The sequence below is a fragment of the Scyliorhinus canicula genome, chromosome 5 (genome assembly GCF_902713615.1).
Source record: "Scyliorhinus canicula chromosome 5, sScyCan1.1, whole genome shotgun sequence".
In the NCBI taxonomy this organism is placed as follows: Eukaryota; Metazoa; Chordata; class Chondrichthyes; order Carcharhiniformes; family Scyliorhinidae; genus Scyliorhinus; species Scyliorhinus canicula.
In genome coordinates, this window is record NC_052150.1 from 214,701,034 (window position 1) to 214,725,070 (window position 24,037).

At 50.0% G+C, this 24,037-nt stretch overlaps 1 protein-coding gene across 5 annotated transcripts in view; it reads left to right on the forward strand.

The window, feature by feature from the left end:
• Positions 1 to 24,037, forward strand: part of LOC119966567 — an 86,596-nt gene that overhangs the window by 26,170 nt on the left and 36,389 nt on the right. For 3 of the 5 annotated variants that reach the window (XM_038798475.1, XM_038798478.1, XM_038798474.1), the window contains exons 2-6: positions 7,894 to 8,032; positions 13,517 to 13,661; positions 18,472 to 18,715; positions 20,501 to 20,589; positions 23,162 to 23,442. In XM_038798475.1, the coding sequence (XP_038654403.1) occupies positions 7,894 to 8,032; positions 13,517 to 13,661; positions 18,472 to 18,715; positions 20,501 to 20,589; positions 23,162 to 23,442 (898 nt within the window). Of the gene's footprint in view, positions 1 to 7,893; positions 8,033 to 13,516; positions 13,662 to 18,471; positions 18,716 to 20,500; positions 20,590 to 23,161; positions 23,443 to 24,037 lie in introns of those variants that run through there. The other 2 variants (XM_038798479.1, XM_038798477.1) reach the window with 2 other exon arrangements.

Here is a 24,037-nt window from a genome sequence, read left to right on the forward strand (position 1 = left end):
GAGCATATAAAGCATTGAGTTAATCGTGGAGGGGTGCTCTGATGCTGGAGATTCTACTCAGCTTTGCCTTGTGGCCCGTTATGTTGCTCCAGCCTTGCCACAACCAACGAGAGTCGGTGTCGTTAGTGTGTGATTCTACTTTAGTCTGGTATTGTCTCTTGGCATCCCTGATGGCTCTGCGGAGGTCCTACCTAGATTTTTTGTATAGATCAGAGTCACCCATCTTGAATGCCTTAGACCTGGACTTCAGTAGGGAGTGAATCTCCTGATTAAACCATGGTTTCCAGTTGGGGAACATACATACTACCTTCTTTGGCACGTACTCTTTGGCAGACTTACTGATGAAGTCTGTGACAGTGGTGGCAGACTCGTTTAGGTTGGCCACTGAGGTCTTGAATATGGACCAGTCCACTGACTCCAAGCAGTCTTCCATTGCCTCGGACCAGCTTAGCATGACCTTCTTAACCAGATTCTGCTTGTATGCTGGGAGAAGGAGAACGGTCTTGTGGTCCGACTTTCCGAAGTGCGGTCGGGGGATGTATCGGTAGCTATTGTGTAGGGGCCCCTGGTGGGACAGGCGATGTGTTGGTGGAACATTGGCAGTACACTCTTGACATTGGCCTGGTTGAAGTCTCCGGCCACGATGAACAAGGCCTCCAGGTATTCTGTTTCACTGTTAGCCCCCAGCCCCGCTGACACCTTAATTCACCTTGAAGAAATCGATGGTGAACCCCTCCTCTGCCTCCTACAAGTCCAGGAATTCAGCCAGGTCACTCACCCACAACCCTGCCTTTGGCGGTTCCGAGTGCCGCCAGCTCAACAGAATCCGTCTCCGGGCTATCAGGGAGGCAAAGGTCAAAACATCGGCCTCCCCACCTGGATACCCGGATCTTCCAACACTCCAAATATCACCACCTTCAGACCCGGGGCTATCCCTAGCCCCAGAATCTCAGACATAACATCCGAGAACCCCTGCCAGGACCCCCTCAGCTTTGGACATGCCTAGAACATGTGGACATGATTTGCAGGACCCCCCCCCCCCCACACCGCCCACACCTATCCTCCAAGAACTGACTCATCCTCGCGACCGTCATGTGGGCCCCGTGCACCATCTTAAATTGGATGAGGCTTAACCTCGCACACAAGGGGCGGACACGTTCACCCTCCGCAGGGCTTCCTTCCATGTCCTGGCCCTCAACTCCCCCGCCCTCCCCAAGTCCTCCACCCATTTGCCCTTGGCCTGCTCCACTAGAGTGCCCTCCCTGTCCATCTGCTCTCCATAAATGTCTGACTCTCTCCCCTCCCCAATGTCATCCTCGGACAACAGCAACACCCGAGGAGGAAGCCACAGAAGGACGGCACCTCTCTCCTCACAAAATCCCGCACCTGCCGGTGTCTGAAGCCATTCCCCTGAGGCAACCCGAATGGTTCCTCCAGGCCTGCAAACTTGTCCTCTACAAACAAGTCCCTGAAGTACTCTACCCCCAGAACCTCGCACCCAGCCCTGCCGGCACAAACCTATGGTTGTCACATATCGGTGCCCGCAGAGTCATGCCCTCTAACCCGAAGTGTTGCCTAGACTTGTTCCAAACACTAAGACCACCACTGGGCTCATGGAATACCGGACCGACGAAAAAGGAAGGGACGCCAACAATAGTGCCCTCAAACACGTCCCCACACGTCGCAGCCTCCATCCGCCCCCACACCGTCCCCATCTCCATTGCCCATTTCCTAACCATTAGATATTCGCTGCCCAGTAGTAGTTCATCAAACTCGGCAACACCACCCCACCCATCGCCCCCTCTCCAAAAACACCCTCCTCACCTGCCCACACAAAATTATCCCATTCACCTTTCTTAAAAAAGGACTTGGGAACAAAGATGGGGAGGTTTTCGAACACGAACGTGAACCTGGGCAGCACTGTCATTTTACCCATCTGCACGCGCCCAGACAACGACATCACATCCCACCTCTTAAAGCCCGCCTTCATTCCCTCCACCAGTAGTGCCAAATTCAGCAGCTGTGCCCAGCTGTCTCCTGAGATCCCGAAAACTCACCCCCACCACCCAGAATGGCAACTCCCCGAGCCTCCTCTCCTGCCCTCTAGAATTAATCGGGAACACCTCGCTTTCCCCCATGTTGAATTTATAGCTCGAAAAATGGCCAAATTCCTTCAGGATCTCCATGATCCTATCAAAGCTGCCCACCGGTCCGAAATGTCTTACAGAAGATCGGTGCATACAACAAGACTCTGTACTTGACCCCATCCCACTCAATCCCCCTCCAATCCCTCGACTCCCAAAGTTCCATTGTTAATGGCTCTATCGCCAGAGCAAAAGGCAGCAAGGAGAGAGGGGGCGGACACCCCGCCTCGCCCCCCAAGTCAGCCCGATGTACCCCAAACACATCCTATTCGGCCGGACACCGGCCATCGGTGCTCTGCACAGCAGCCGAACCCAATCCACGAAACCCTGGCCAAACCTGAACCGACCCAGCCCCTCCAACAAATATGCCCACTCCACAGAAGCCTTTCCCCAACCATTACCGCCACTGCCTCTAACTCCCGCCCCTCCGAAGGCATCCTACTGATATTGAACAACCTGCGCACATTTGTCGAGAGCTGCCGCCTCTTCGCAAACCCCGGCTGGTCCTCCCCAATCACCTCCAGCACACCGTCCTCTATCCGCAATGCTAACACCTTCGCTAGCAACTTTGCATCCACATTTAGCAGCAAAATCAGGCGGTAGGACCCACACTGCTCCAAGTCTTTATCTACCTTCAACATCAGCGAAATAGATGCCTGCGACAATGTGGGAGGGGGAGCATCCCACCTCCCCAGTCCTCTCGCCTTATTATACATCTCCACTAGCTGGGGCCACAGCACCACACCAAACCTCTTGTAAAGCCCAGCTGGGAACCCATCCACCCCTGGAGCCTTTCCCACCTGCATCAAGCCTATTCACTCCGTCACCTTCCTCAGCCCTACCGGGGCCCCCAACTCCTGTAACCACCTCCTCCACCACCCTTGGGAACTCCAGCCTGTTCAAGAACCACCTCATACTTTCCTCACTTGGTGGGGTCTGCAACTCATTCAACCTTGTGTAGAAGGCCCTCTGGGTCCGACACCACTTTGCCTCTCTTATCCCTGGATCTTCCCTTGTTGCTGCCTGCTTCCTCAGTTGGTACGCCAACATCCTGCTCGCTTTTGCCCATAGTCGTACACTGCTTCTCTGACACTCCGCAATTGCCCTACCACCTTCCTGTGGACACCAACTCAAACTCCATCTGGAGCCTCTGCCTCTCCTTTGGTAGCATCTCCTCTGGTGCAACTGAATACCATCAATCCGCCCTCAAAATCTCATCCACAGGCCTCGCTCTCCCCTCTCGTTCCACCCTCTACCTATGTACCCGAATCGAGATACATTTGCCCCGACTACCGTCGTAAGTGCCTCCAACAACATGGAGGCCGTGGCCTCCCCCATGTCATTCCGTTCCACATAACCTCGGATGGGGGCCCTTACCCTCTCACACACGCCCTCATCCGCCAACAGCCCCACATCTAACCTTCACTGTGGCCACTGGGCCTCCCCCGAGCCACCCGCAAATCCACCCAGTGTGGCGCGTGGTCAGAGAACCACAATCGCCGAATACTCCGAGTTGGCTACCCATGCCAGCAAAAAAAAAATCAATCCAGGAGTACACCCGAAGCTCATGCGAGACGTATGAGAACTCCTTCGCTCTCACCCCCCCAATACATTCCAAGAACCCCCTTGGCTCCCTCACCACCGCAGATACCTTCAGCGACCTGAGACATGACCGGTCCATCTTCGGATCCAAAACCGTTCTCAAATCACCCTCCCCTTTATCAGCCGGTGCATGTCCAGATCCGGGATCTTCCCTAATACCTGTCTTATGAAGTCCACATCATCCCAATTTGGGACATAGACGTTCACCAGGACCATAGGCGTCCCCTCCAGCTTCCCACTAACCACCACACATTCTATCCTTCGATAGCTCAGCTGGTAGAGCGGAGGACTGGTTTCCTCGGGTGCTCCAGTTTCCTCCCACACTCCTGAAAGACATGCTGATAGGTAATTTGGACTTTCTAAATTCTCCCTCTGTGTACCCGAACAGGCGCCGGAATGTTGCGACTAGGGGCTTTTCACAGTAACTTTATTGCTGAGTTAATGTAAGCCTACTTGTGACACTAAAGGTTATTATTATCTGCTTCCAGGGTCGGCTACAAAACTGCCAACCTCGAAGGCCACTTTCTTGTTGACCAGCTCCGCCACCCCCTTGTCTTCATCTCCAACCCCGGGTGGAACACCTGCCCCATCCATCCTTCCTCAGCCTCGATGATCCCCCAGCTTCAGGTGCATCTCCTGAAAGAACACAATGTCCGTCTTCAAATTCCTCCAGTGTGCGAAAACACGCGACCGTTTAACCGGCCCATTCAACCCCTGCACGTTCCTTGTAACCAGTTGGGTCAGGAGGCTCCCAGCCCTCTTCCCCAGCTGATCAGCCAGCTCCCCCTGGCCCGCGCCTCACACATTTCCAGGCTGCCCCAAGATGTCTGCTGCCATCAATCCTGAACCAACTACGCCACGCCGACCACACCCTCGGCAGCATCTCCCCCCCCCCCCCCCCCCCCCCCCCCCCCCCAGAACCAAACAAAAAACCAACCCATTTCCCTCCTTCCTCCTGACATCCGTTCCGGTTTCTCCCATACCCCAAAAATCACCACCATTGGGTCCGGCCTGACAGCCACACCACAGTCTTCGATCGCATCCTGATTACCGCCTCCCAGTATCTCTCCAACTTTTCACAGGCCCGGAACATGTGCATGATTCACCGGCCCTTGCCTACACTTCTCACACTCGTCAGCCATCCTCTGGAAGAACCCATTCATCCTTGCCCGAGTCATACGTACCCTGTGCACCACCTTGAACCGAATCAAGCTCATTGTCGCGCACAAGGAGGTTGAGTTTATCTTACACCGCCTAGCTCCATACTCCCCATCCTATCTCCCTCTCCAACCAGGGCCGGCTCAAGGCACCGGCAACTCGGGCTGTTGCCCGGGGCGCCATGTGCTAGGGGGCGCCAGACTCGGGTCCCGCGCATGCGCAGTTGGGCCGGCGCCAACCAGCGCATGCGCGGTGGCCGCACTCCCCCAGTGTGGCCGCACTCCCCCAGGGCGGCCCGCTCGCCCGCCCCGCCCCCCCCCTCGGGTCCGCCCGCCCCGCCCCCCCCTTCGGGTCCGCCCGCCCCGCCCCCCCTCGGGTCCGCCCCCCCCCCTCGGGTCCGCCTGCCCCGCCCCCCCTCGGGACCGCCCGCCCCGCCCCCCCTCGGGTCCGCCCCCCCCGCCCCGCCCCCACCTCGGGTCCGCCCCCCCCCTCGGGTCCGCTCCCCCCTCGGGTCCGCTCCCCCCGGGTCCGCCCCCCCTCTCGGCCCCGCCCCCCCTCTCGGCCCCGCCCCCCTCTCGGCCCCCCCCCCCCCCCCCCCCCCCCCCCCCAAGGGCGCCGAAGTTCAGCTTGCCCGGGGCGCCAGCAACCCTAGGGCCGGCGCTGTCTCCAACTCCTCTTCCCATTTATGAAATGAATGAAAATGAAAATCGCTTATTGTCACAAGTAGGCTTCAGTGAAGTTACTGTGAAAAGCCCCTAGTCGCCACATTCCGGCATCTGTTCCTGGTACAGGAATCGAACCGTGCTGCTGGCCTGCTTGGTCTGCTTTAAAAGCCAGCAATTTAGCCCAGTATGCTAAACCAGCCCCTATTTATTCTTTGATCCTCACCACCAGCAGTCCCCTAGCCACCAATATCACCGATATTACCCTCTCCCTCCACATCCGGGAGCAATAGCCACTTCAACAGGGTATACTCCGGCACCTTGGGAAACCCTATTCCTTCCGTGCAAAATCCCTTACTTTCATATACCTAAATTCACTGCCCCTCGGCAGTCACACCCTCTCCCGCAGCTCGTCCAGACCTGCAAACGTCTCTTCCAGGTACAAGTCCCTCGCTCTCACCAGCCCCGCCTCCCTCCACTTCCCATATATCCCATCCATCTTCCCCAGCTTAAACCTATGATTGGCGCACAACGGTGTCATCACCGACATCTCCTCCATCCTAAAGTGTTTCCTCAGGCAGGCTCCACACCCTGATCATAGACTGTACCACCAGGCTCACCGTGTACCTCCCCAGAGCTAGCGGAAGTGGTGACGTCACCATGACCCTCAAACTGGGCCCCCTATAGGACTCCTCCTCCATCATTACCCACTATGACCCTCCCACTCTGCACTGACCCTGACCACCCAGAGGTCGCCGATGACCCGGCAGACAGTGCTGTTCCGCCTGGTCCATGTTTGTGTGGTGCGAAATTCACGTAAACACGGGGAGAATGTGTAAACTCCACACGGACGGTGATCCAGAGCCGGGATCGAACGGGCAGCACGGTAGCACAGTGGTTAATACAGTTGCTTTACAGCTCCAGGGTCCCAGGTTCGATTCCCGGCTTGGGTCACTGACTGCGGAGTCTGCACGTTCTCCCCGTGTGTGCGTGTGTTTCCTCCGGGTACTCCGGTTTCCTCCCACAGTCCAAAGACGTGCAGGTTAGGTGGATTGATAAATTGCCCTTAGTGTTCAAAAGAAAGGTTAGGTTGGGCTACGGGGATAGGGTGGAGGTGTGGGCTTAAGTAGGGTGCTCTTTCCAAGGGCTGGTGCAGACTCGATGGGCCGAATAGCCTCCTTCTGCACTGTAAATTCTATGATCTATGATAAGAACCTGGGACCTTGGCGCCGTGAGGCAGCAGTGCTAACCCACTGCGCCACCGTGCTGCCCTAGTTGCCCCATTTCTGAGTGTAAGGAGCCTACATTAGTTTTTATTAATGTTTTTCTCTTTATATATCCACTGAAACCTTTACAGTCAGTTTTTATGTTCCCCGCTAGCTTACTTTCATATTGTATTCTCCCCTTCTTGGTCCCCTTGGTCCGCCTTTGCTGAATTTCTAACTGTTCCCAATCCACAGGTTGATTGCTTTTTCTTGCAAATTTGTATGCCTCTTCTTTGTATCTAATACTACCTCTAATTTCCCTTGTAAGCCCTGGTTTGGTCACAGTTCCCCTTCTACTCTTGCGGCAAATTGGAATAAACAACTTATAGAGTTCACCTATTTGTTCCTCGAATGTTTGCTATTGCCTGTCCACTGTCCTTCGTTTCAATAACGTTTCCCAGTCCGTCATAGCTTGCTTCATACCATCATAGTTACCTTCACTGAGGTTCAGGACCCTGGTCTCAGAATCAAAGAATTCTACCATATTATGGTCACTCATCCCCAAGGGTTCTCTCACAACTAGATTGCCAACTAATCCTTTCTTATTGCACAACACCCAGCCCAAGATGGCTCGTTCCCTTGTTGGTTCCTCAACATACTAGTCCCGAAAACCATCCCGTATACACTCCAGAAATTCCTCCTCTATTGCACTGTCACTAATTTGAGTCACCCAATCTATATGCAGATTAAAGTCACCCATAATCACTGATGTTCCTTTTCCACATGCATCTCTGATTTCCTGTCTAATGCTATTCCCAACATTACCACTGCAGTTTAGTGGTATGTACACCACCCTTACAAATGCTTTTTGCTCCTTGATATTTCTTAACACGACCCAGACAGATGCCACATCATCTGTACTAATATCTTTCCACAATACTTCCTCAATTTTGAAAATCACATCTTTTGGAACTCTCTTGACCCAACATCAGATCAGGTGAGCAGCTTTGAAACCTCCTTCCCTGTGCGGATTTGTAGCTTGGTATGATCCTGTTTCTCGTGAACATGAATAAACCGAATTGTTTCTAAACTGCCTCCTGTTCCTCAAATCCTTTCTTCCAGGAAGTGGTTCAGAGGTAGACGGTGGGGACGAAGATAAAGAAATTGCATCGAAAGCTGTGGCGTTTGTAATCAGAAGTTCTCGAAAGGGTGTCGTCCCACTCTGTGCCGATGTTGCCAATCTCCTGAAGATCAAGTGGAGGTGAGTAAGCACAGTAGCAGATAGGCTGTTTTTAAAATGTTATATACTGTGTATATATATATATATATAAAACCTCACACCTACCTATGACCTGCTCTGGAGTCCTTCCTGTGTAACTGGACACCAAACTTGCCGAATCAGACTGATACCCAGCAGAAAGCCTAAGGAGGGCAAAAAACCCACATCACGGAGTGGGGACTCCATGACATGCACTGAAAGCTGGGCATCCCATCCAGAAAACCCACCTCCGTTAATATCCAGACCATAGAGTCTAAGCTGCAGAAATGAGCCACTCTGCCCACTTTGTCTATGCCAGTATTTATGTTCCCCACAAGACAACACCCTAACTCACTCTACCCTTGCTAAGAGAAAGCCCCATGTTCCTTTTTGACCGCCGATTCCATGTTAAAATACTTTCATATCACTCACCAAAATATGTACAGCGGGATTCTCCATTCCTTCAAAAACAAAATTTAGAGTACCCAATTTTTTTTTTACAATTAAGGGGCAATTTAGTGTGGCTACACCACCTACTCTGCACATCTTTTGGGTTGTGGGGGCGAGACCCACGCAGACATGGGGAGAATGTGCAAACTCCATATGGACAGTGACCCGGAGCTGGGATGGAACCCGGGTCCTCAGCACCGTGAGGCAGCAGTGCTAACCACTGCGCCACAGTGCCGCCATATCATGATTGATTCTAACCATTTACTTGTATCATTTACTTCTGGGGCTGGTTTAGCTCACTCGGCTAAATCGCTGGCTTTTAAAGCAGACCAAGCAGGACAGCAGCACGGTTCGATTCCCGTACCAGCCTCCCCGGACAGGCGCCGGAATGTGGTGACTAGGGGCTTTTAACAGTAACTTCATTGAAGCCTACTCGTGACAATAAGCGATTTTCATTTTTCATTTACATATATAGGGCAAATGGGATATTGGTAGAATTGCTGGACATCCTTTCTGCACCAGTAAGGTAAAGTTGCCATAGTCCCAGATTCTGCACCATAAAGTAAAATAAGTAAAGTCGCCATAGTCCCAGATGACCACAGGCTGCTTTCCCCCCTTGAGGGGCGAGAACTGACTGGTGGTGATCTAACCTGAGGATCACCACACCTCAGGCGAGGGGCGACTTTGAGAAGGGGGGGGGGGGGAAGGGGATGGGGTCTTCATGAATAACCTCAGCTGGTACGGGAATTGAACCCATGCTGCTGGCTTCGCCCAGCATCACGAAGCAGTTGTCCAGCCAATTGAGCTAAACTAGTCCCATTGGACATATTACTCACCCATGGTTTAGGTCCTTTGGTGCATGGGGAAGAAGTAACTTTGTAAGAGCTAGGCTGGAACATCTGGAGTATTTCGACCCAGTGTCTTGGGTGAGTTGTTGGGCAGGCTTTTCTTTGCAGTAGCTCGGGAGGAGCTTTGAATTCTCCTCCTTACGAAGGAAGCTCCTCCTTCTGAAGCATTGGAAGGATGTGGAAGCTTTGGAAAAGGTGCAAAGGAGATTTACCAGGATGTTGCCTGGAATGGAGAGTAGGCCTTACGAGGAAAGGTTGAGGGTGCTAGGCCTTTTCTCATTAGAACGGAGAAGGATGAGGGGAGACTTGAAAGAGGTTTATAAGATGATCAGGGGAATAGATAGAGTAGACAGTCAGAGACTCTTTCTCCGGACAAACCATTACAAGGGGTCATAAGTTTAAGGTGAATGGTGGAAGATATAGGGGGGATGTCAGAGGTAGATTCTTTACCCAGAGAATAGTGGGGGCGTGGAATGCACTGCCTGTGGAAGTAGTTGAGTTGGAAAAATTAGGGACCTTCAAGCGGCTATTGGATAGGTACATGGATTACGGTAGAATGATGGGGTGTAGATTAATTTGTTCTTAATCCAGGACAAAAGTTCGGCACAACATCGTGGGCCGAAGGGCCTGTTCTGTGCTGTATTTTCTATGTTCTATGCTCCATGTATGGATAGAGTAGACGTGGAATGGATGCTTCCTCTTGTGGGGCATTCTAGAACGAGAAGTCGTAGTCTTAGGATAAGAGGTGGCAAATTTAAAACAGATTTGAGGAGAAACTACTTCTCCCAAAGGGTTATGAATCTGTGGAATTCGCTACCTCAGAATGTAATGGATGCAGGGACAGTGAGTAAATTTAAGGAGGAGTTAGACAGATTTATAATTGGTAATGGGTTGAAGCGTTATGGAGAACAGGCAGGACGGTGGAGTTAAGACCAGGATGATATCCACTTAATTCTCAGGATGAGATGGCCTAATTCTGTGTGGGTTTCCTCCGGGTGCTCCGGTTTCCTTCCACAAGTCCCGAAAGACGTGCTTGTTAGGTGATTGGCATTCTGAATTCTCCCTCTGTGTACCCGAACAGGCACCAGAGTGTGGCGACTAGGGGAGTTTCACAGTAACCTCATTGCAGTGTTAATGTAAGCCTACTTGTGACACTAATAAAAGTTATCATTATCATTCTGCTCCTATATCTTATGAACTTGTATCTTATTAGCCTGAATGACTAATCCAGTGATATTACCACCACGCCACCTTCTCCTTCGCAGTCTACATTGCAACAGTGTCTGCACTTCAAAGATTATTCCACTGGCTCTTTGCGATGTCCCGGGGTCATGGAAGTTGATATATGAATGTAGATTCTTCCTTTGCATTTGAGCGGGGCCTTGCTGCTGTAATCCTGTACCCATCGTAGGGAGAATGCTTGAAAGACACAACTTTGTGGGGCCTTTCACTGAAGCAGAAAATTAAGTCAGATTTTTAAAAAATCAGTATCAAGTAAGCTGTCATCAAACCTTTATATCAAAAGTTCCAACTCCCCTCAAGCACTTAGTAATTCCCCGAAACTACACTCTGTTCCTCGGTTGAGAAAACAGGTTGACTAGCCCAATGCTGTCTCCATGGACACCAGCCAGAGCTGCCCTTGGATCAATGGAGGGTTGAGGTTGAGAAGGAAATGTAGGAGTGTATGTGATATTTAAACCTATCCATCTAATTGGTCGGGTGTTGAGTTTCAACATTTGTGATTCCCATCGCTACCCTCATTATCAGTGTACTGGAATGGGAAAGGTCACTGAATCACATCAGGTCACACCCACCCTGTGTGTGGGAAATCTCATCCCATGATGTGGTCCGTACCGTCCTCGGGTTAATTCACCACCAGTCTGTTCTCTCTCTCTCTTTAAAACCTCTTATATTCCGAGAGAATTTCGCTTTACATGACTCAAGTCTTGATCCTTACAAAATAATTTTTAGGTTGGGAAGCTGAAAGAGGTTGCAGCTGAGATTCTATAATAGAATTGATTCGCTCCTGCTTACGATAACACAAAGGAAGAAATTGAAAAGCAGAATATATAGTTCTTTCTGAGGGAATGCAGATTTAAAGTGGACAGACTTGGCCAAGCACAGTGCTAGGGTGAGGAATGTACCCCCAGAATGTGCTTGGTGAGCTGGTGGTGTCTTCTGTACGGCACGTCCTACTGTGATGGTGGCTGCCCCTTGAACTAGTTTAGCACACGGCTAAATCGCTGGCTTTGAAAGCAGACCAAGGCAGGCCAGCAGCACGGTTCAATTCCTGTATCAGCCTTCCCGAACAGGTGCCGGAATGTGGCGACTAGGGGCTTTTCACAGTAACTTCATTTGAATCCTACTTGTGACAATAAGTGATTTTCATTTCATTTCATTTCAACACTTCCAGTAGCCAGCTTCATAACGATGCCGGGGCCGCTGTCAATATCAGCTCATTCCTGAAGGAGTCTCCCGCAAACACACCCAGATATCAATCAACCTTTTCCTATTGGGAGATGGGGGTTGGGGGGGATGGTACGAAGCGGAGGATGGAGGTTAAGTGGGAGGAAGGGGGTAAAGGAGCTTAAACGGCTGCAACCCTGGTTCCTTCCGCCAGGGCCTGGGATTTACAGGTGCACACTTCCAATTCCATTGAACATTGGGTGCCAACTGTTGCTGTACTCCCATCAGGCACCGTGGGCTGTGGGTCCTCCTGATTTTGCACCTTGCTGCGCGGGTGCTTGGTCACATACAGAATGGCTAATGTACAAACATAGAACATTACAGCGCAGTACAGGCCCTTCGGCCCTCGATGTTGCGCCGACCTGATTCCCTTATCATCCATATGCCTATCCAATGACCATTTGAATGCTCTTAGTGTTGGCGAGTCCATTACTGTTGCAAGCAGGGGATTCCACGCCCTTGCTACTCTCTGAGTAAAGAGCCTACCTCTGACATCTGTCCTATATCTATCTCCCCTCAATTTAAAGCTATGTCCCCTCATGCTAGACATCACCATCCGAGGAAAAAGGCTCTCACTGTCCACCCTATCTAATCCTCTGATCATCTTGTATGCCTCAATTAAGTCACCTCTTAACCTTCTCTCCAACAAAAACAGCCTCAAGTCCCTCAGCCTTCCCTCATAAGGTCTTCCCTCCATAGTTGCGAACAGGTGAATGACTCCGCAGCGCCTGCACAGAACCGAGAGCTGCAACGGAAGAGATTCACGCCTCTCGCCTGTGCTTGGCTGAGAACAGTGAGTGGCCTGTCAGTTTTGGGCGAGTTTGCAATCTCTACCTGAATGGCCGTGAAAGACATTCAGTCATCTGAGTTTTGGAGGCCCCCTTACCCCGCGCCAGGTTTCATTGTAAATCTGCCCCGATCAGCCCAGAGAATCGTCTAAGAACTGCAAGTAAGGCCTCCTTGATCCCTGTGCGTTGTCCATCTTTCCACGTACTTGCTCTCATCGCTGTTTACAGCCAAACTGTAAATTTTGTTTTTGTTGCAACTTACAATTTCACCAGAACTATCGTAGATTATATATCCTCCTTTATTTTTATCTATTTAAGGGGCAGCACGGTGGTGCAATGGTTAGCATTGCTGCCTCACGACGCCGAGGTCCCAGGTTCAATCTCGGCTCTGGGTCACTGTCTGTGTGAAGTTTGCACATTCTCCCCATGTTTGCTTTGTTGAACCAGTTAAGTTAATTGAGAATCAATTCTCATTTACAATAATGACCTGGCCAAGAGGCTAATGCCACAGCAACAGAAATGAATAGTTCAGATGGCTAGTCGAGTTACGTACAGTTATTGTAGTTAGATCTTGCTAACCTTTTCACTAGTATCAAAGTTAAAGTAAAGAACTCATGCACTTGTTGTTATAGTTACTCAATAAACCTTTGTTGTTACTGGACGAGTTCGAGTCTTCTTCATCGAGATTCAGAAGACCTCACCATCAACCAAGGATTGAGTAGCACGAGTTACCCACCACACAGGTAACAAGACACCTGGTATTGGAGTTCCGGCTGCAGCAGCTTGGGGCAAACCTCACCCTTGCATCAGTGGCAGAAGAAGTGAGTGGGGAGATGGCTCCGCCATATCACCCACTCCTGATTTGTACAGTGTGCTTGCAAAAAGGCATTAGCATGTGTGAAGTGAAATAAAGAATTGTTAACTCTCTGTTCCAGGTTAGAACGGACAATCAAAGCGCAACAATTGGAGATCCATCGCTTGCTCAGCACGTCACGGGCACATTGCAATCATTCTTCAACCAGCACTCAAACCAACTCCAGTATCCTCGGCAGCCCTTTAAGAGCCCAGTCTGTTTCACAGGTACGAAGTGTCCTGTAAACTTGCACCCCAAATGAAGCAAGGAGCTTTACACTGGTCCAATAAAAGGCAGATTAGTGTGAGATTGAAAGTCGAAGGTGAAGTGGGTAAAGTTAAAATCTCTGAAAATCCTCGAGACCTGAAATATTCCTGAGCCTGCTGACATGACAATGCTGCTGTGTAGTCCTCTTAACTGTTCTCAGGCTGCAAGGCCAGTGTTTACTGTTCATTTCTTAGCTACCCTGAAACGGTAGTGGTGGGCCCCCTTCACTGAGGTTTGTGAATGTTGTAGTGCGAGGCGAAGCAACTAGGCAGTGTTAAATCACAGCATGATTTATTTAACTAAGAAGAACTTCATACACAGAACAGCACAACTCCTGCACAGGTCTGGTTCCCTCCACTCGCAAGCTTACCCCAATGACACCCAGGTACGAGCCCAGTCACCCGATAGGCTGAGGTTCGTGTGCTCCATCCTGGCCTGTGAGGGATCACCCATTAAAGGGGCCACGCTACCACATTCCTCCCTCCCCCCCCCCCCTCTCCCCCCGCCTTGTTCCCTTGTTTAGCACACTGGGCTAAATCGCTGGCTTTGAAAGCAGACCAAGGCAGGCCAGCAGCACGGTTCGATTCCCGTAACAGCCTCCCCGAACAGGCGCCGGAATGTGGCGACTAGGGGCTTTTCACAGTAACTTCATTGAAGCCTACTCGTGACAATAAGCGATTTTCATTTCATTATAAATACAGAATACAGAAACAGTTTTATTTACCACTAGCACAGTCAAAGAGAGTTATAGTAAGGGAACTCAAAGAAAAGTTCATAAGGTAAGTGTGTCAAGCGATTTTCTAACTCTCACTGAGCGCCTCAACTTAGCTACCAGCTTCTCCAAACTTGAAGCAACTAAGTTCGTATCAGGGGCAGGCATATTTGTAGATTCCGAAGACACAGCAGTCTACTCGCTAATGAGTATGGTTGTCCACCTAAGAAACTCCATGTTACTCGTCATGTGTTCTGGGGTCCTTGCATGGCTGATGAGCCCAATCCTGGAGCCACATCTTCGACTGTACACTTGGCAGGTAATTCCGGGAGGTGGGATTAGTCCTTGGACTCCTAGATTGCTGGTATTCCTTTGTCAGGCTCCTTTTCTGGGCCTCCTCTTGTCATTGGGTCTCCTTGAAGAATTGTGTCCCTTTAATTGGGAGGTTCCTCCAAGTGGGCCTCTTCTGAGCAAGGGTCTATCAGATGTTGAAGTCTATGTTGCATTTCTGGAGATAAGCCCTCAGGGTGTGTTTGAAATGCTTTCTTTGTCCTCCTCTTGTTCGGGAGCTTCCCTTGAGCTGGACAAAGAAGATTTGCTTTGGCAGTCGGGTGTCTGACATTCCTAAGTGCACGGCCAGCCCAGCGGAGTTGGTTTTGGATGCTCATAGCCTCGATGCTGGTGCTCTTGGCTCCTTCAAGGACACGGATGTTGGCATGCCTGGCTTCCCAGCTGATGCGGAGAATCCGTCTCAGGACAGTGTTGATGGCACCTCTCCAGGGCCTTGAGGTGGTGCCTATATTCAGTCCCGGTTTCTGAGCCGTACAGAAGAGTTGAGATGACAACTGCCTTGTACACGAGGATCTTGGTGTCAGCACGGATGTCGCGGTTGTCGAAGACTCTCGTCCTTCGGTGTCGGAAGTGGGTGCTTGCGGATGTACGATGCTGGATCTCCGCATCAATGTCAGCCTTCGAGGAGAGGTGTCTCCCCAGATATGGAAAATGTTTGATGTTTGGTAGCATTTCTCTGTTGAAAGAGGGAGAGACCGGATCTTGCCCTGGGCGGGATGGTAAAGGACTTGAGTCTCTTTGAGGTTGATGCTGAGACTGATTCTTTAGTATGTCTCCGGGAAGGTGTTAAGCACGGCTTGGAGATTCTCTTCAGAGAGAGCGGAGATGGTGATGTCATCCTCATACTCAAGCTCCTCGAACCATGTCAGTGTCGCTCTCTTCTTGGATTTCAACCAGTTGAGGTTGAAAAGTTTTCCATCCATCCTGCAGATGATGATTTATCGAAGAAAAGAAGAACTTTATCTACAGAAGAGTATGTAGTCTCTGGGTGGGTCAGGTGGCTCGCCAGCGATCACCCCCTAAAGAAGCCAAACCATCACAGTGCTCTTGATTCTTTGAGGCAGTTTTGTAATGAGGATAACTCTCAGTTAAAATAGGCAATAATTAGCAAAGAAAGAAGATGCATTTATGTATCCCTATTCATGACCTTTCGGCATCTGTAAGCATGTCACAGCCAATGCTGTACTTTTGAACTGCAGTCACTACAGGAAGTAACTAATTAATGGCACACAGCAAGGCCAATTTTCATTGCTAGTGATGTTGGTTCAGGGATAACTATTGGCCAGGCTTGTTTGAGATAATATTAGGGGATCTTCTACTTCCACCTTGAGGGGTTAGATGGAGGCTTGGTGGAATATCTCACCCCAGATATGGCACCTCTGTCAGTGCAGCGCCCCCTGCAGTACCGCACAGGAGTGCCAGCCTAGTTAATGGGCTGAAGTCCCTCGGGTGGGACTGAAATGCACAAGCTTCTGACTTGAGGGTGCTACATCTCAGCCTCTTTACCTTAGTCACAGGGAGATGGTGGTGTAGTGGCAACGTCACTGGACCCGTAATCGAGAGGCCCAGGCGAACACTCTGGCGACAAGGGTTCAAATCCCACCACGACATCTGGAATCAAAGGCTAGTTTGAGCAGTGATAACCATGAAACTATCATCGATTGTTACACGAATGTCTCTTTGCGGGTTCACTGTTAATTGCCCCTCTGGAATGGCCTAAAAAGCTGCTGAGATCAAGGGCAATTAGGGTTGGGCTACAGGTGCTGGACTGTCCAGCGATGCTAGGTTCCAAGAAAGAATTAAAAGAAAAAAGTCCCCATTGCTCTCGTGGTATGTATTGATGGCCCAGATCCTCAGACAGGGCTCCTGCCCAGAGTTTTACATTAATAATGAATAAGGCACGCTTCACAGGCCACAATCATCTCTTTAATTGGTTAATATGGCAGCACGGATGAGGCAGGTAAAGAATTCCAATCAAACTGACTGTCCCTGATGAGGTGCCAACTTTTTTTTTAACTTAATACAAGAACCAGTTTTTGTTTTAAACGCAGCCTCACCCACTTATTAATATAAAACTCTGGGCAGGAGCCCTGTCTGAGGATCTGGGCGGTCAGTACAGCCCACAAGAGCAATGGGAACTTTTTTCTTTTAACTTTTTCATGGAACCTGGGCATTGCTGGATGTCCAGCACTTGTAGCCCAACCCTAATTGCCCTTGAACTCAGCGGCTTTTTAGGCCATTCCACAGGGGCAGTGGTTAGCACTTCTGCCTCACGGCGCTGAGGTCCCAGGTTCGATCCCGGCCCTGGGTCACTGTCCGTGTGGAGTTTGCACATTCTCCCCGTGTTTGCGTGGGTTTCGCCCCCACAATTCAAGATGTGCAGGATAGGTGGATTGGCCACGCTAAATTGATCCTTATTTGGAAAAAATGAATTGGATACTCTGCTTTTTGTTGGTTGAGCCATGATCCTATTGAATGGCGGAGCAGGCTTGAGGGCCTGAATGGCCTACTCCTGTTCCTATCTCTTACAGTCGTATTATGGTCTTCATGTAGAAAGTCAGATTGGCTCATAATGACAGCTTTAGAAAGGATACTCTACACTTTGCAGATGTCTAGGACATGCCCCTTAATCACTCTGTGATCCAGTTCTGGCCTCTCGCAAACCCCTGATTTCCACTGTTCCGTCATTGGTTGTTGTGTCTTCAGCCACTTCCAATCTCTGGAATACCCTCCCTGCCTAATCTTTGCTGCCTTCCTCTCCTCCTTTATGCTGCTCTTTAACATTTATCCCTTTGACCAAGTCTTCAATCATAGAATCATAAAATCCCTACAGTGCAGAAGGAGGCCATTCGGCCCATCGAGGCTGCACCGACTCACTTAAGCCCTTACTTGCACCCTATCCCCGTAACCCAATAACCCCTCCTAAGGGCAATTTATCATGGCCAATCCACCTAACCTGCACATCTTTGTCAGAATTTTTCTTCACACGACCTACTGTCTAATTTGGTTTGATGATGCTGTGTGAATTGCCTTGGGATGTTTTACTACGCTAAAAGTTCTATTTAAATGCAGGTTTTTGTACACTGTGGCACCCTAGGGCCGGGCAGGGCTGCTCGACTAGAGGCTGTCGTCAGGCCACCTCCCTGGCTATTCTAATGACTTTAGCTGAATTCTCACACTGCTCCACATAAACCGTTCAAATTCGGCACCTTGTTAATGTTCCCTTGTTTAGATTTAGAACAGTACAGCACAGAACAGGCCCTTCGGCCCTCGATGTTGTGCCGAGCAATGATCACCCTACTCAAACTCGCGTATCCACCCTATACCCGTAACCCAACAACTCCCCCTTAACCTTACTTTTTAGGACACTACGGGCAATTTAGCATGGCCAATCCACCTAACCCGCACATCTTTGGACTGTGGGAGGAAACCGGAGCACCCGGAGGAAACCCACGCACACACGGGGAGGACGTGCAGACTCCACACAGACAGTGACCCAGCCGGGAACCGAACCTGGGACCCTGGAGCTGTGAAGCATTGATGCTAACCACTATGCTACCGTGCTGCCCCTTGGAGTGCGAAAGTGATTGTGCACGCATTAGCGGAACCCGAGATAAAACAGAAATGATAGTGGAACTTCTAAGTTCACTGTTAGAATTTACATTATTTAAATTGCGTGCGGGTTTCTTTTCCCTCTCTTTGTGCAGACAGTGGAACCACAGACAATGGAGCCGATAAGCTGTGAGGAGGAACGACAGCTTGCGATCCAGGCATCACCTAGGGCATCATGCCATCAACCGGAAACACTGGCCAAACCAATCTCCACAGAACGCAAGGTGGAGGCACCACAGAAGCCAGTCCATAGACACAAGTCCACAGTTTCTCGAGAAGTCCAAGTGGAATGCCCTAAGCTCCTAATGCAGAGGAGGTGCGAGGAGCAGCTAATGGAAAGTATGTAAACGTTGCATAACAAGACGAGATAAAACACGTACTTATAAAAACCTCCCGCCACTGTGGCTCAGGCAGTCATTTACAAGCAAACTGTCCCTTGAGGTTTTCTGATCCTCTGCCTGTCCCATGTTTCTAATGGGGCTTTCGTCCTTGCGGAGGAAGTTTTTGATCTGTATATACCTTGGGTTGTTCCCACTCGGGAGTTGGAACTTATCCGTGAGTCCCTCCAGGGTCGCTACTCTACCGTCCGTGTACATGTCCCTAACCATCAGTTTCCCCTCATCCTGTCTCCACATTTTGAAGGAGCCGGCCATTGTTGCGAGTTTGAACCTGTGATTTTTGCAGATGGGGCCATAGTGGACATCTTGGTTAGTCTGAAGTGCTGTCTCATTTGGTTCCATGACCGGAATGTGGCCACCACCACTGGGCTTTGTGACTACCTGGCTGTGGGGGGGGGGGGGGGGGGGGGGGGGGGGGGGGGGGGGGATATGAGTGCGATTGTGGCCAGCGTTTTGAGGGATGTCCCCATACAGGAGCTCTCCTCCATTCTGACCCACTCCACTCCTGCGTCCTTGACCCATCCGTGTAACCTTTCTGCGGTGGCTGCCCAGTGGTAGAGGTGGAGATTCGGGAGGCCCAGGCCTCCCACATTACTTCTCCTTCGTAGGGCCTCCTTCCTAATCCTCGGGCTCTTCCCTCCCAAACAAATGCCATGATTTATTTATCCACTACAGTGAAAAAGGCCTTTGGGATGTAGATCAGGAGGGATCTGAACAGGAAGAGGAATCTGGGCAGTACGTACATCTACATTGTCTGCACTCTCCCTGCCAGGGAGAGTGGGAGTGAATCGCACCTCTACAGGTCCTTTTTAACTTCTTCTATCAGACTCATCAGGTTCCATTTATGGACTGTGTCCAGTCATGGGCTGTTTGGTTCACCAGGCTGGGCCAGTTTGAACGGCAGACCCCCCCCACCCAACCAGCTCTACTCCCTCCCTCTTCTGATTCCCAGGGAAGATTTTGCGCTTCCTCAGGTTAAGTCTGTAACCGGAGAAGGCTCCAAACTCCCTTCAAGTTTTATTATCCCCTCCATGCTGGCCAGGGGGTGGGAGATGTAGAGGAACAGGTCATCCAAGAGGAACGATGTTAATGGGCACCGCAGTCTACTTCAGCTATTATTGGGATTAATTTTCTTTTTAAATTGTGCAAATAAATGAGGCTTCTTTGGCTGATCACGGAATGGTTAAAGCACAGAAGGAGGCCATTCGGCCTCTCATATCCGTGCTGGCTCTCTGTACGAGATCCTCAGCTAGTTCCACTGCCCCCCCCCCCCCCCCCCCCCCCCCCCCCCCCCCCCCCCCCCCCCTCCCCCCGGCCTTTCCTCCAGAGCATCTTCGCATCAGATTATTATCCAATTCTCTCCTTTAACAATAATTTTTATTATTGTCACAGATTAACACTGCAATGAAGTTACTGTGAAAATCCCCTCGTCGCCACACTCCGGCGCCTGTTCGGGTACACAGAGGGGGAATTCAGAGTGTCCAATTCACCTAACAGCGCTCGCGCGCTCTCAGGCAGTGCATTCCAGATCCTAACTAATCGTTCTGTTTAGTAAAGAAAAATGTTTCCCCTCCTGTCACCGTTTGATTCTTCTGCCAATCAATTCAAATCAATGGCCTCTGGTTCTCGACCCGCCCACCAGCCGGGAGTGCAGCTCCCGATCCACTCTGTCCAGGCTCGCGATTTTGACCATCACTCGTCAAATCCCCTCTCTTTCCCTTTGCAGCGTTGCTATTAAATTCCAGGCTGACGCAAGATTTGGGCAACGCGTGGAATCAGATTGAGCATCTACGTGATCGTCTAAAACACAGTGAGGTAATAATAATAATCGCTCATTGTCGCAAGTAGGCTTCAATGATGTTACTGTGAAAAGCCCCGAGTCGCCACATTCCGGCGAGGATGGTAGGGGAATTGAACCTGCTCTGCAGGTCTTGTTCGGCCTCACAAGCCAGCTGTTTAGCCCACTGTGCCAATCCAGCCCCTGCTGGTTTTTTGGCAGGATGCTTTTTTTTGATCAATGCACGTAGCCAAAGAATCGTGAGGGGGAGGCCCATCCGCAGAAAAATACCCTCCCAACATCTACACAAAATTAAAAAGAAAACAAATGTGTTGTCAGCGGCATATTTCCTTGTGGTTGGGTGGCGCCAGATCAGCTCCAGATTAAACTGGATGGACCACATTCTGGAAACCCTCTACAGTGAAACCATCGGCGGAGAGAAGGAGGCAGAGCTGGTGGTTTCCATCAGAATAGAAAACACCACGTGGTTCTTCATCAGGAAATAATACTTTTATACTAATTACGCATTTTTGACGATAGCTATTGGTTCTCAAAATTGGTTGCATGGGGACTCCTCAAATATATTATCACACTGCTTGGTAGTGTGGTAATAACAGAGAGGTAGGCCATCCAGCTCTTTGACTCTGTTCTGCTATTTACTTATCTTAACTCCAGTTCCCCATCTTGGTTCACAGTCCTTAATACCTTTGTCTAACAAAGCACAATTGATCTCAGTTTTAACATTTTCAGTTGGCCTCCAGGTGCAACAGTGTTTTGGGGGGGTGAGTTCCAGATTTAATAATAATAATCTTTAATATTGTCACAGCTGGTTTAGCACAGTGGGCTAAATTGCTGTCTTTTAAAGCAGACCAAGGCAGGCGAGCAGCACGGTTCAATTCCCGTACCAGCCTCCCCGAACAGGCGCCGGAATGTGGCGACTAGGGGCTTTCACAGTAACTTAATTGAAGCCTACTCGTGACAATAAGCGATTTTCATTTTCATTTTCATTTCAAGTAGGCTTACATTAACGCTGCAATGAAGTTACTGTGAAAAGCCCCTAGTCGCCACATTCCGGCGCCTGTTCGGGTTCACAGAGGGAGAATTCGGAATGTCCAAATTACCTAACAGCACGTCTTTCGGGACTTGTGGGAGGAAACCGGAGCACCCGGAGAAAACCCACGCAGCACTGGGAGAACGTGCAGACTCCGCACAGACAGTGACCCAAGCCGGGAATCAAACCTGGGTTCCTGGTGCTGTGACGCCACAGTGCTAACCACTGTGCTACCCTGCCGCACATGATTGCAATACCCTGGATTGGAAAAGAGAAAATTGCTTGGGTGGCCCTCGATCCTTGCTGGAAGTGTGTGTGTGTTTGTGTGTGTGCACGCGTGTCTGCATAGGACGTGGACACTGTGCTAACCTCTGCAGTGTATTCATACCCCTTAGGGCAGCATGGTAGCACAAAGGGCAGCACTGTTGCACAAGTGGGTAGCACTGTAGCACAAGTGGGTAGCACTGTGGCTTCACAGCGTCCCAGGTTCGATACCCCGCTGGGTCACTGTGTGGAGTTTGCACGTTCCCCCCGTGTCTGCGTGCATTTCCTACAGGTGCTCCGGTTTCCTCCCACAGTCCAATGATGTGCAGGTTAGGTGGATTGGCCATGATAAATTGGCCTTAGTGACCAAAAACGGTTAGAAGGTGTTATTGGGTTACGGGTTTAGGGTGGAAGTGAGGGCTTAAATGGGTCGGTGCAGACTCGATAGGCCGAATGGCCTCCTTCTGCACTGCACATTATTAGGAAACATAGAAATTGTATGGCACAGAAGGAGGCCGTTTAGCTCATTGTGACGCTTACAATAGAGCTATCAAGCCTAATCCCACTTGGGCAAATTAAAACAGTGAGTTCTAGAATGTTGAGCACCTGTGGAGAGAGAGAGCTGCTGATTGTTTCCAGCATCCGCAGTATTTTGTTTCTATTCCACTTTCCAGCTCTTGGTTAACCTACACCTCGAGTGTATACCAAGAATTCTTTGAAATACGGTGTGGGTTTTCTGTCTCTTATCAACCCTTTCGGGCAGTGAGGTCCAGACTCTCGCCACCCACTGGGTGTAAAGATGTCTCAACTCCCCTACCCTTTCGGCGAATCACTTTAAATCTATGTCCCCCTGATATAATAATAATAACAATCGCTTATTGTCACAAGTAGGCTTCAATGACATTACAGTGAAAAGCCCCTAGTTGCCACATTGCAGCGCCTGTTTGGGGAGGCTGGTATGGGAATTGAACCTGCGCAGCTGGTCTTGTTCTGCATTGCAAGTCAGCTATTTAGCCCACTGTGCTAAATCAAGCCCTGGACCTCTGCTATGAGGATAGGAATTCGTATCCAGTCTATCTAGGCGTCTCATCATGCTATAGACCAGTTACTCTCCCCTCAACCTCCTCTGTTCCAGAGGAACCAATCCAGCCTATCTGGCCTCTTGGCTGGTGGAGCCGAGAGATCCAACCATCAAGGAAAGCTTTCGGAGGGAACGCACTTCAAAGATGTCAAAATACTTTTCAGGTGAGAAATAACATTGACAAACTAAATTCAAGCAATCTTTGATTTTTCAGAAGCACCAGCCCCAGGAGATTTTGTCAATGGAATGTACGTACCATGAGAACGGCACTGGGAAAGCAGGTGACTCTGGACCACACGACAGAGAAGCAGCCAGCATGGCTTGCCGATGTGCCAATCAGGACTCATCACTCGCCAGTTACAGAGAAGAACAATGCGTCACAGAGCTGACAAACAGAACAGACGACGGGAGATTGAGGACACACTCATTAACTTGCACACTCCCAACAAAGGAGGGACAGTTACAAACTACATCCCATGCATCAAAGGCAAGAAGGTGGGTGAAGGGAGTAGCGTAGTTTAGTTTCTTCCATGCATGTCCTTGATGCTCAACATTTCTATTGGTAAGTCTTGACATGAAGAAACCATGGAAGGTAGTCCCACACTGCATGGATCACAGAATGATGCAGCACATAGCGAGGCCTTTTGGCACATCGTGCCTGTGCTGAATATCTTCAAGATCATTACAGAAGGTCCTCATCTTCCAGAACAAAAAGTCTCCACCATTATTTAATTACAGAATGTCAATCATCATTCCTAGCAATTTACTCCAGCAATTACTAAACAGTCTCCATTAAAATAAATAGTTGCTTCTGTCTGCCCTTAAATAGCCTTTGACATCTCTGAGCCTGTATCCATCCTATCCCCTTGGTATATCTAAAGCCATTGTTTCAGGGTTACATTCTCTATCCTATTAATTGTCTTACATGGCTACATAAGGTTTGTTTTATGTCAGCTTAAGAGCCAGAGCCTTGTTATTCTTCATAGACCCTTTCACTTTTACATCAAACAACAACGTCTGCTTTCCATGAATGGCTTCATGGGGTTGAATGGTCCGCCACATACTGGTGAGCAAAACGTTAGTCAGTACT